The sequence below is a fragment of the Micromys minutus genome (assembly GCF_963924665.1).
Source record: "Micromys minutus genome assembly, chromosome: 9".
In the NCBI taxonomy this organism is placed as follows: Eukaryota; Metazoa; Chordata; class Mammalia; order Rodentia; family Muridae; genus Micromys; species Micromys minutus.
Genome location: NC_137978.1, coordinates 28,499,690 through 28,513,153, shown reverse-complemented (window position 1 = coordinate 28,513,153; position 13,464 = coordinate 28,499,690). Strand labels below are relative to the sequence as shown.

Here is a 13,464-nt window from a genome sequence, read left to right as displayed (position 1 = left end):
TGAAATGGTTCTCCCAGATCTCTGGCCCTATCACCCTGCTCAGTAAATGTGAGTTCCCTCTGTCCCACAAGCGTCCAGAGTTACTTACTTGAGAGGCTTTCCTAAAAGGACCTACAGTACCCCCTCAGAACACTCCCAGCCCCTTCCCAAGGTCCCTCTAGCCCTTCTCTCCTGTTCTTCCGGTGAGTCCTGAGCCCCAGGACTCAGCCCTACCCATCCAGCCACACCTGCTGGGTGGGAAGGAAGGAGCCCTGCCCAGGCAGCTGGCAGACAAAGTGGAATTTCTAGTCTGAGACCCAAGGCCCCAATGTGTGCCTGTGGCTAGGAATCCTGGCCCTCACCAGCCCACCACCTGGAGTGGCCTGGAGTGGGAAACAGAATATGCTATAACAGGAATAGCTCAGTATAGTGACCTGGTATGGCAACCCCCCAAATTCAAATGCCCAGAGTTAGATGTGTAGCCCCAAGTATACATGTGGCACTTGAACCCCTGAGCCGAAACCAGCTCTGTGAAAGATGCTCCCTAGGCCCCAGCCCAGCTGTCTGGGGAGAGTGCAGGAAGACCATCGCTGAAACACGACGGTCTCAAGGCCCACTTCTCCACTAGCAGCACCTAATTTGTCAAATCCTTGGCAGCCCTCCTTCCCTGCCTGGGCCTCAGTATCTGGCCTCCTCACCTGAGCCTCTGACCTTCTGCTGCGCTCAGTCAGGAACCCCAGGCCAGGACTACACACTCCCCCAAGCTGCCATTGAGCAAGGAACCCGCAGACAGGTGGTGCCTGAGCTGGGGGTCAAGCCTCAGCTAAAGTTCAGAAACAACATCCCTATCCTTGTCTCCCCAGAACTGCCTGGCCCCTTGTGCCTAGCAGGTAGCCTAGCCTCTCTTCCTGTACGGAAGGAAGCCATGCGAGGCCCTTCCACGCAAGGTGCCCATTCATACTACATCAGCCGCAGAAGAGCTTAGCAGTCAGAATGTAGCTTGCAGCACAGGGTGGGCCTAGATTTAGATCTAAGCTCTGCCACTAACAAGCCATGGTCTTTTATTCACCAGGAAAAACTTTTGGAGCTGCCTTCGTGTTCTAGACAGTTCTTGGGGACAGAGTGCTGAGAATCATAAGCTAGCAGTGCAGACAGTGTCCTTCAGAGATGTGGCTTCCAGACAGCAGATGCAGAACCAGGAAGGGGAACGTGGTCAACCTGGTTAAGGCCAAGGCACACGGAAGGGATGCTACCCCCTGGCTAGGGTCAGGATCGCCAAGCAGACCTGTGTACAATATGGGAACATAAATGACATAGGACCCAGGCTTCTCTGAAGTTTCATTGGCTGTAAGTGGGCCCCGGGGCTGTGTTGTCGTTGCTGCTGACCACTGCTTTAGCTCCGTGGTCCTCAGTGGAGGAGATGAGGCACTTTTGTCTCCATCCACGCTGTAGAAGAAAATCTGACATTTTTCTGGAGCGTCTTTGTTGTTGACAGGAAGCAATCCTATTTCCCTGGGACGTTTGATAATTTTGGATGCCTTAAGGTGAGATACAGGGAGCTTGTCACCGACCTCCCAGTCTGAAAAACATAGGGAGACAGTTTGTTCTAGAAGTGGAGCAGGTATCCTGGGTTCTAGGTGTGGTGGTACAGTCCTGGAAATGGGCAAGCTGAGATAGGAGGACCTCAAGTTTGAGGCCAGCCTGGGCTACATATGCTTACTATGAAAAGTAAGAAGAGGGGTGATGGTTAGAGAGATGGCTCAGCAGTCAAAAGCCCTGACTCTTGCAAAGGGTCTAGGTTTGATTCCTAGCACCCACATGATGGTTTAGAATCTTCCTTAACTCCACTTGCAGGGGATCTGAAGCCCTCTTCTATGGCCACACATGATACATAGATGTACATGCAGGCAAACACCCATACACATAAAATGTAAGTAAATAAAAAAGCAGGAGGAGCAGGGGTGGGGCAGGGTGGGCTGGAAAGACATCGCAGTGGTTGCGGTTGCAGTCTGAGTTTGGAGACTGGAGGATGCCCAGAAAGCCACATACATGCTAGGTGGCTGTGGTGGCCCACCTGTAACTCTACCCCAAGGATGTAGAGACAAGGGACCCCCAGAGCAAGCAGTGAGGTAGAAGAATGCTGAAGGATGATCCCAACATCAACCTTGGGCCTCCACATGCATTTGCACACACATTCACGCACACACTGACACGTGCATCACACACATGCACACATATACAAAAGTGGAAAAAAGAAAGAAATGTAGGATATTAAGGCCAAAAAAGAGCATCCAGAGAAACAATAAGTGCTAGGAAATGAGCCCCGCATCGTGGACGTGAAGAGAAATCAAGGGAAAGACTTAGTGATGCTCAGTGGGAAAAGGCAGAGGAGCATGTGGGGGTCAGCAAGATGGCTCAGCATGTAAGGGCACCTGCAGCCAAGCCTGACAACCTGAGTTCAAATCCCAGAATCTACACAATGGAAAAAGAGGACTGACTCCTGAAAGCTGTCCTTTGACCGAAACAGGAGTGCAGTGGCCACATGCACATAGGCACACACAAGCACGCATATGCACATACATGTACACATATGCACACACACAAGCACACATATGCACATACATGTACACACAAGCACACATAAAAGCATATGCACACATATATGAAAGCATGCACACTCACGCACAGACATACAAACACACAAATGCACATTTATACACACATCACATATAGATACACAAGCACACACACACAAGCACACATATGCACATTCACTCACACACACATTCTTTTAAAAGTGGAAAGAAGAGAGGGAATGAGAAGCTTAGAGCAGGCTAACCCGGGAAACCCACCACCTGGCTTAAGGAAAGGGAACAGGAAACTAAGGGAACTTCTTAAAAGGAAAAAGACTTGATTACAAAACTACAGCACGAAAGAGACCTTTGTCCCAGCCCACTGCTGTAGGGCATACTCACGGGAATAAGAGAAGATCTGAAACATTTCTGAGACAGAAAAGATCACACATGGGGTAAGAACTAGAACCCAGCTGTCTTAGTCATGGTTACTGTGGCTGTGGAGAAAACACTAAGCAACTTAAGCAGCAAAGAGTTTACTTGGCTTACATTTCCACATCACTGCTCATCACTGAAGGGAGTTGGGGCGGGAACTCAAACAGGACAGGAACCTGAAGGCAGGGGCTGATACACAGGCAGGCCATGGAGGGGTGCTGCTTGCTGCTTACTGGCTTGCTCCTCATGCTTTTTCAGCAGAATTTCTTATAGAACCCAGGACCACCAGCCCAGGGATGGCACCACTCACAGTGGACTAGGCTCTCCCACATCAGTTGCTAATTAAAAAAAAAAATGTTCTATAGGGTTGCATGCAGGGTCATTTTCTCAGTTGAGAGTCCCTCCTCTCGGCTGACTTAGCTGTGTCAAGTTGACATAAAACCATCTAGCACAGTGGCAACAGTCATTTCTGGGGAGAAGCTGAGTGATGTCTTCCAACTTCTGACAGAAAACAAAAAACCCTATGCAACTCCTTGTCGGGAAGCCTTTAGAAAGCATGCTCTGGTAAAATGGTGGCAACAGGAGAACAGAAAGCTGAGGCAGAAGCGGGTGGGGAGGGAGGGGAGAGCTGGCCGAGGCCAGGAGGACCAGTCTCCTTCAAGCAGGGTTTGAACATTGGGGAGAACTTGCAACGGGTTTGTGTCATCCTGTGGGGGTTTACAAATGGCGAAGTGTGAAGGACAGCAACTTAGGAAATGAAGAAACAAGACCACTAACAGCAAGGAAACACCATCATGTAACACACAGCTCCTCTTGACAATGAACAATAACCACTGGGTGTGAAGAACTGAAATGAAGCAGTGCCTGCTTCCGACTGGGATTGCAGAGCTGAGGAGAAACTGCAATGTTGGAGGCCTGGGGCCCAGTTACCTTCTATCAGGCTAGTTCTAGCCCCAGAGCAGCCATTCAATTGCCCAAGTCTATGTTGGAACTAACATCCTGTGATTAATAGACAAAACCTTTTGGAATCTATTAATTTAGCTATCAGCTTCCACCAATCCAGAAGCCATGTATGCCGTACGATAGCATCCAGAGACTAGCATAAGGCCTCCCTCATCTTGCTGTACCGGCCTTTCTGAGGTACCCACCTTCATTTTACTAACCTAAACCTGTGCTCCCTGACATGGTCATTCAAAATGGCTCCAGAACAAACTCTCTTGTTCCCTTTAGGACAAGAGCTGTGGCTTGTTTGTGATTAGTGATTTGGTTAAATATTGCAAATATGGTAAGAGGAAGATGAGAAAAGCCATAGGAACCAGGTGGGTAAGAGAGCTAAAGCGAAATCCTTTTGGTTTCATTTTTGGTTTTTCAAGATAATATCCCATGTAGCTCAAGCTGGCCTTGAGACTCTGAAGTTCTGAACTTTCCATCTGTACCTCCCAAGTACTGGGTTAAGGATGTGCACTGTCATATCTGGGTAAAAAAGCTAAATTCTTTTTTTTTAGGGACACTCTTCCTATGTCACCTGGCTGTCCCAGGACTCTGTAAAGACCAGGATGGCTTTGAACTCCTGGAGATCCACCTGCCTCTGCTGCCCAAGTCCTGAAATTATAAAATTCGTGCCACCACAATCACTGAAAGCTACATTCTTATCTACTAAGAGACCAGATTTTTAAAGTAAAAAAACTGAGTTTTGGGTCACTGAGAGGGCTCAGCTGAACATAGGTCTGATAGCCCAAGTTTTTAATCCCTAGATCCCACAAGGTGGCAGAAGAGACCTGATTCCCTAGAATTTTTCTCTAACCTATACACACACACACACACACACACACACACACACACACACACCACATACACACACACCACACACACACACACATACCACATACACACACACCCCACACACCACACCATACACACATTACATACACACACTACATACACACACAACACATATACACACACACCATACACACACACCACATACATACACACATACATACATACACACACACTAAATTTTTTGTTAAAAGTGGATTTTATGGTATTTGAATTATACTTCAGTTTTAAAAACTGAAAAGTCGGGATGAAAGAAAAGCTCCAAGTGCGCATTATTTGAAGCAGTGTGTCAGGTCCAGTGGTGCATATCGCGATCTCAGCCCTTGGGAGGTGGAGGTAGGAGGCTCTCAAGCCAGAGGCTTGTCTGTCTCAAAACTAAACAAACTTGGGAGAGGGAGCACTTTCATGGAAACAAGTGGAGGGGGAGGGAAGTAGAGGAAAAGAGGACAGCATTTGAAATGTAAATACAGAGAATATCCAATTAAAAAAACATAAGAAAGAAAGGGCCTAATCTGCATCTTCTAGGTCCCCATCCTCACTGAGGCCAATGCTAAGGATCTCAAACTGAAAGGGGGAATTTGAGGCTGTGGAAGTGTATCCAGGCAGTGCCTAAGCTACCTCCAGAAAACCAGGCTCAGGAGTGTTTAATAATTGTATTTAACCCCCTAAAAGAAAAACTAAACAAACAACCCAACAGCAAACATTGGAGGAATGCCTTAAATTGCAGCCCCCGTCACTACCTAAGGGCTCAGTGAATGGTCCTCAAGGCTTACAGCAGACACCCCAGGGGAATGGGAAATCACCAGGTCCCTGTGACTGTGGAAACCACCTGACTGTTTACAGGCTGTAAGAGGGGTGCCTGGGCAATGTGGATGAGACTTCTTGAGAGTCATGGTGACCCAAAAGTGTAATGCTCTCACGGGGTTCCTCAAATCCATGTCTCTCCCTGTGTGTGCACTCCTCGGGGACTTACGTTTACCTGGGTTTGAGGTAGCTGAGTGCTTCTGAGAACTGGTTGGTAAGGAAGAGGTCCAGGGCTGTCATGCATTGGTCCAGGGCCTCATGGAGGCTGCTCACAGGAGACCTGAGGGAAGAGACAGACATGTACCTGACAATGGAGACTTTGGCCTCACTGGCCTGGTCAGCCTGCCAAGTGGGCTTCCTCTGGTCTGCTCATGCTATACTGACACAGATGGTTCACAGCCACCTCTCAGGGAGCCCAGTGGTGGAATGAGGGACCGTATCACCTGAGACTCAGTGGCAGGATGGGGACAGGGCTAAGGATGGGGAACAAAGAAGTCATAAGAATAAATGCTCTTACCCTTTACAATCGTAAAAGGAGTCCTTGTGGCCCTTCTGACCCATTGGGCTTTGCTGCCCCTCTTAGGGACACAGCCCAACCACTTTGTTCCTCTCTGGTTATGTCTTCTCCAAGTTGTTACTGACCTCAGGCCTACACTCTAGAACAGAGACTATCACAATGGGCCATGGGAGGCAGTGGTCCTGTATGAGCATTCCAGAACCTTCCAGACTCATCACTGTCCTGATGACATCTCCTGCATACCTGGCCCTCTTCTGGTCCTCAAGTTTATTGACAGCTCTTAGCCTCCTACCTATACATTTAAATTATTGTCTGTCTCCTTCCACTAAAATACAAGCATCTGAAAAGAAAATATGACTCTTGCTTCTGTCACTTCAGGGCACAACACAAGCTCCTAGACATGAGTGAGTAAATGAATAAGTGAAGTGAGTAAATGAATAAATGAAGTACAAGGCTGGGGCTTCCCTGGGTCTCAACTTTCCATTTTGAAAATGCCTCTTCTCCAGGGGCCGCACCGCATGAGAGGTTGGTGTTGTTTTGTTTAGGTTTTTGAGACAGGGTCTCCCTGGCTACCCTGAAACTCACAGAGATCCACCTGCCTCAGTGCTGGGATTACAAGCATGCACCTGACAGAAGGTTGCTGTAGAAGTTTGACAAGCTGAAGAAAATCCTGATCCTCTAACCACAGCGAGGAAAAGGTTTCCACCTCCTACACTCCCTGCGGCCCAGCAGCAGATCTTCCCAGGCAAACTGAGAGGATCCAGAGCGTACCTCCTGCGCATCCTCCCACCCTCCCACGTCTGCTCCCTCTCAGCCCTGCCATTTTAATGAGTAACAATCTCCACCCAGTTTCTCCAGCCAGAAGTCTGATAGCCATCTTTGACCCAGCCCTCACACTGGGCTCCGTCACCAAACCCCACCAGTTCTGAAACATGTCTCACCCACCTGCCTCCACGCCCGTGGACCTCTGGACCAAGCTGCTGCCATGGTAACCTGAGTCTGACAGGAAACGCCTCTCTTTTTTTTGCGACCTCCTACCCAGTCTCTCAGCCGCTTTAGCACTAAATTTCATGTCCCATAAGATGCCCCGCTCCTGTCTCTCTTAGGGTCTGCACTCATTTATTGGTGATGTTTGTTTGTATTTGTGTTTTAAATAATAAAGACCATTTCCAAGTTGATACAGAGATACACCAAGTATCCTGTAGTATGCATCTTGCAGTAACACCAGCCTTTGCAGTGGAGGAAGTTGGGATAGGTTTGTCTGGTTCCTTTTTGGGGCGGGGGGTACATGTGTGTACACACGGCACAGCGCATGTGTGGAGATCAACTGACAACTTGTGGGAGTCAGAAGTCTTCCTTCTACCGTGTGTCTCACAGGAACTGAACTCAGACCTCCAGGTTTGGCAGCAAACACCTTCAACTGCTGAGCCCTCTTGCCTACCCTTGTTTGTCTTTTAAGACAGGGATTTATTATGTAGTCATTGTGGTTTGAATGAGAAATGTCCCCTATAGGCTTCTGTAAGAACATTCAGTCCCCAGCCAGCTATCTTGATTAGGGAAGAAGGCGGGGTTTTCCTAAGGGAAGTGGGCCACTACGGGGCGCACCCTGAGGCTTTATAGTGCAGCTCTTTTTCCTGTTTGATATGAGTAGCCAACTTCCTGCTCCTGTTACCACTTTCCCCAGATGCAGAACTGTAAGCCCAGAATAGTCTCTTTCCTTCTTACATTGCATTTGTCAGAATTATTTTATTATGGATGGGGCTGGGGAGGTGGGTGGCTCACGGGTTTAGACACTTGGTGCCCTTACAGAGGACTCATCTCCCACCATCCGTAGCTCCCCTTCCAGGCATAAGCCCACTTCTGACCTGCGCAGGCACCAGGCACACACACAGTGTACACACATACATGCCGGCAAGACATTCATATAGATAAAATAAACAAATATCAAAGGGGGGAGGTGAAGACAGCAAGCAAGCTGGCCCAAATGCTCAGGTCAGTCTTCTTGCCCCACCCCCCCACCCCGGCAGCCCCCACCCCGACACCCCCACCCCGACACCCCCCACCCCCAGCCCTAGCACACACCCACTCACTGGCCATAGCTCCTCGGCTGCCCTTTTAGGACTTTTTCCTTTCACTACTTCCTCCTCCAGCTGAGATTTGCTGGTTGCTGTGTTTTTCAGGTTGAAACTGGTTTCCACTCGACTCTTCTTTCAGATTTGGTTGGCTATTTTAGACAGCATTTGGTTCCCTGCTTATTGTTTCAGATTCAGCTCCAACTTCTTCATACCTCTTAGATACAACTAATTATGAATCGTTTTAGCATTTTAGATCCTCAGAGAAAACAATTGGGCTATTTATTGTTTCTGGTGCCTGTCACTTTTGGTGGCTTGTTTCCCTTGTGTGCTTTATACCTTTATCACTAACTCACATTTGAGTATTTCCAAAGTGACCTAGACCTTCAGACCAGGGTCCTTCAGAAAGGACCATGTTGACTTTGGCCAGGTTTCCTGGGCACCACTACCCTGAGGCTGTAAAATTCATTATTTTACTTTATAGATTCTAGGTCCTTGAGGTAGTGTGCAAAAAAAAAAAAAAAAAAAAAAAAAAAAAAAAAAAAAAAAACCCAAAACTGAAGCTTTTGCAAGAAAACCAATAGTATTTGTCATTTTTAGGGAATTCTTTCCCACCTCTCCCCTAGTTTTTGCTGGTACTGGACCCTCTAGAGCCCCCACTTAAGGGCAGAGGAAGAGAGGTTGTATCCAGTCTGCCCTTGCCTTGAGGGGCTGGAGCTTTCTGAGTCTGAAAGCTACTGGGCTGCCAAGGCTTCACGGTTACTCCAGCTCCCATGGCCAGGGAGGACCTGGCCAAGATGACCCCAAGGTCAGGGGGTCATCTTAGAGGGTGCCTGGAGTGACCCACTCAGCCTCCAGGTCTGTTGGAAGCACTACTCTCTCAACTTCTGTCTTAATAGCTAAGGCATCTTCCGAAAGCACAGCTCTGGACCACTTCAAATCCATCATGGTTTCTGGTGCCTCTGAGAGCAAAGACCCTCTTCCTTTCCCTGGTCATAAAAGGCCCAACCCAAAGCTGGCTGGCCCTCTTCTCTTGAGGTCTGGCCTGTCTGTCTTCCTTGTTCCTGTGTTTAGGTCCAGCCTAGCAACAAGTGTCCAACCCATTCATCTTTGTGTCTGAATTAACCAGGAGGCAGGGAACAAAGTGCCAGGGGTACTCGGTGACATTCTTAACTTGTACCTTCAAAATGTTTGTGATATGGGTTCTACCCACTGCAGATGAGAAAACAGAGGCACAAAGGTGAGGTAACTTGACCAAACCACAGACCCAAGTGTTGGGTTCTAACCTGAATTTCTGCTTATATAGGTGTTTATCGGCTCAACCTCAAGGGATCAAGGGGTTCACATCCATCAAGTGCAGAGGCAAAAGCCTGCCTCTCATTTCTGCTTTCATCGTATCCTAGGTAGAGGTGATATAGACACATGAACTTGTTTCCCTGGGGCCCCAGCACCTTTGTGGCTTAACAGAAGTGAGTTACATCTACAGTGACCACCCTTTCAATAAAGACAGTCCTGAACCCTATTTCCCTCTGTCTTCCCTCCCACCACACCTACCATACTCTCATGTTTAGTCTGGGCTCTGGAACAGCATGGCCCCAGACTAGAACCTGTCCTTGAGGCACTCAGTGTTCTGACTCCTCCAGAACCGGCAGAGCAATTGACACAGTTCACAGGGCTGTGACTGTAAAAACCATCAGGGCTGAAGAGGCCCCAGCTCAGCCTGGACACTCAAGAAAGGTATCTGAGCCACACAGAACTCAACTGGACACAAGGTGGACATAGAAGCCCAAAGACACCCCAGTACAGAGAGAGGGCTGGCAGTGCCACAAGGTCGTTCTCAGGTACTGTGGACTGGACAGGCTGAAGACAGGCTACAGAAAAGCCTGCTGGGTGTAGGGACGAGGCAGGGGATGGTAGCCAGGGAGCCCAGGCAGACTGGGAACATTTGCTCTATGGGACAAATGGTAGTGACAGCCACTCCCTCCACTAAGATCTAGCTTATCTAAATTATTCTGCTCAATCCCCATAGCTGAGTTCTTATCTACCTTTGACAGATAAGAGAGTAAGCCCTGCTGGGAGCTGACTCCCCAGGGGCTTTCTGCAGGAGCAAGGCACAGGACTTTCCCCAGGTTTCCCCTGCCGTAGCTAGGAAGGAGGACCTAGGTCCTCACAGGCTGTCTCTTGCTACCCAGGCCTTTCTGTTCCAAGGTACCTTGTTCTGCTCGACTGAAATTTTTTTGTGACAGTGACCTCTGCTATCCTTAAGGACATTAAGGCATGGGTAAGGGACAGAGATGGGCAGGCAATGAGCTGGATGGAACATAGCTAGTGACCTACATCAGGGTCCCAGGTACAGTAGAAAAGAACTGTCCCGTTCACATTCACACTCACACACGTGCACACAAGGGAGGCCACTGTGAGAAGCAAGCTGGAGGGGAGGAGCAAGCTGGAGGGGAGGAGCAAGCTGGAGGGGAAGAGCAAGCTGGAGGGGAGGAGCAAGCTGGAGGGGAGAAGCAAGCTAGAGGGGAAGAGCAAGCTGGAGGGGAGGAGCAAGCTGGAGGGGAGGAGCCTTACCCGGCCGCTGGAGCCGCTTTCCTTCCCTTGCCTCCCCGGTTCCCTATGCCATGGGTACTGGTACTTTGAAGTCTCTTGGACAGGGCTGGGGACAAGGTGACTGGGAGACTCTCAGACTCAGTTAACCTCTTACCCCAGCCTCAAGCCAGGAAATGAAAGTCACTCGGGGGACAGACTGGAGCCATCCCTGGATTTTAATCTCTGTTCTGCCCTTTGGGGGTGGGGGACTATAGCTCAAAGAATGCAGTGCATATCTGTAGGGATTGACAAGCTTCTGGATTGACCTTGCTAGGTTTCAAATATGTCTAAGAGATTTAATTCAAAGCCCCCCTACGCCTGTGGCCCTTAGCCATACATAGAAGACGTGGCCTTTCAGAGTTTTGAAAGCAGACAGACTTGGGCTAAACTGCAGCCCAGCAGTTACTTGGTCACCTACTAGAGGTGTTTTGGTTTTGTCCTTTGAGACTGGACTGGGTCTCTTATATCTAAGGCTGACCTGGAGCTCACCATGTAACCAAGGATAAGCTTGAATTGCTAACCCTCTTGCCGTCACCTCCAACACGCTGGAATTACAGGTGGTGTGCCACCATGCCTAGGTTACTTGGTGTTAAGGGATCAAACCGGGGGGCTCTGTGCATGCTAGACAAGCATCATGCCAGCTGAGCTCCAAGCCCAGCCTAGAGAAAGTTCTCTATTTCCTCAGTACAATGTGCTTACTGGTACCTACAGCCCGAGATTGTGAAGACTGAGGTGGGGTACTCAGGAACTGTCACTGGCTGTTCCTTCCCAATGCTACACATTACCCATCACGCACTCATCAAGCAGGACTAAAGCAGGAATGGAAAAAGCCAGGCTTGGTGGCTCAATCCTACAGTCCCAGCACCGAGGAAGGCTGAGGAAGAAAGAGCTTGAATCTGAGGCCAGACAAGGTCAACATAGTGAGATCCTGTCAAAAAGAAAGAGAGGGGTGGGGGAAGGGAAGAAGGAAGAGAGGGAGGAGGAGGCTTGAGTGTACACTGTAACTACCAGGGGGGCCACAGAGGTACAGTCTTATGTACAGAAGACAACCTTACAGGAATACTCTGTTTGAATAGAAGGACACAGGAAACCACCCACAAGTTTAACAAGAAGGATGAGTAAACATATGGATTCTTTACACAGGGTGGTGAAGCAGGTGTCGGTGAGGAGGACCAGGCTGTGTGGGCCCAAGGAGGCAAAACCTCAGAAACCTGACTTTTAGAAAAGTAAGCCACAGAATGGCATCTGCTGCAGGTCCCGTTACAGAACACTTGAAAGTTAAGAACAAACTGCCCCCCAGCTGGATTGTTTTTAGATTTTCCTATACTCACCAGGAGGATAAAAACAGAAAACAATAAACTCAAGGCTCAGGCTGGTAATTATCTCTGGAGAGGGAAGGTGGTGGGTGGGGGTGGGCTTCCAGGGGCTTTCGCTAACACGACTTCTCTCTTAAAAGAAGGACAGAGCATGTGGAACACACAGTGGGAACACGGGGTGGCAAGAACGCAGGGCTCCTTTTTATTATTTACCACAGAGGCTGGAGAGATGGCTTAGTGGTTAAGAATGATCGTGCCAGAGTCTGGTTCCCAGGACCCTCACTGATAATAATTCCAGCCACAGGGGATCTGGTGCCCTCTTCTGGACTCTCTCTATACACATACTTTAAAAATCAAAATGCCCTAGAATTTACCGTATTCTTCTGAAGCCTTAAAAACACTTCACATTTTTAGTTGGGCATGGTGGTACATGCCTGCAGTCCCAGCTGATGGGAGGTAGAGATGGGACCATCAGAGTTCAAAGGTCATCCTTGGCTACCCAGAGTGCAACAGCAGCCTGGCTACAAAAGACCCTGCCAAGAAATTATTAATTGTTATATAGTAGATAAAACTTTCTTAGAGTTATACCCAGACAAGACCTGAGTGTTTGCTGAGATGAAGTGTCTAGGGTTCTACTCTGGTCTTCCTCTGCTCAAACCCCACAAGGATGGCACTGACTAGAAGCAGGGGACTGGACAAATGAACCCGTGTGACCACAAAGACCAGGTCCTCGCAGGCATACCCAGGGATTCTGTTTGTGCTTACTGGAGGCTTGGAGCAGGGTTAGAGGAACCCAGGGGCTCAGGTAAGGATATGGTATATGGGCAAGAAGGAAGAGTCTGGCTTTCAGCCAAAGTAAGTCTGGATTTGTGGATGGAAGCCTTGTTCCATGTCTGCCTTTTCTTCTGAAAACTTCTAGTCCTGAAGGGTGGTGCTCCAACAGGGCTGTGCAGAAAAGTACCCAGCCAAGCTAGAGAGCCCAGCTTTCAACCCTCAGCAGGAAGGGCACAGTCAGCCCAGCCTGTCTGTATTTTCCAAAGGAGGAACCAGAAGTCAGGGAGGTAAAAGCCTTGACCAAAGTTATACAACAGAAAACGATTAGGGAAAACTTAACAGGTGACCCCTCCAGGTTATGCTGTCCCAGCACTGAGCTTTCACTCTCTGACCCACACTATACTTATAGGCCCCGGGGAGGCTTCCCGCTGGCTGGTGGCTTCTCTCCTCCCCATTCATCTGCCAGGCCTCAGGCCCTTGGCAAATATCATCAACGGTCTGAGTCTCCAGGTAGGGCAGATAGACACCCCTCCCAGCTCACTTGAGCAGGATCTCAGCCCAGC

The 13,464-nt window shown here is 49.0% G+C and overlaps 1 protein-coding gene across 3 annotated transcripts in view; it reads right to left on the bottom strand.

Moving 5' to 3' along the window:
- Window positions 1-13,464, bottom strand: part of TTC39A (tetratricopeptide repeat domain 39A) — a gene marked incomplete at its 5' end in the record, with an annotated part of 50,079 nt that overhangs the window by 22,696 nt on the left and 13,919 nt on the right. For 2 of the 3 annotated variants that reach the window (XM_080921792.1, XM_080921791.1), the window contains one exon: window positions 5,806-5,910. In XM_080921792.1, coding sequence (XP_080777918.1) covers window positions 5,806-5,910 — 105 coding nt within the window. Of the gene's footprint in view, window positions 1-5,805; window positions 5,911-6,147; window positions 6,192-13,464 lie in introns of those variants that run through there. The other variant, XM_080921793.1, reaches the window with a different exon arrangement.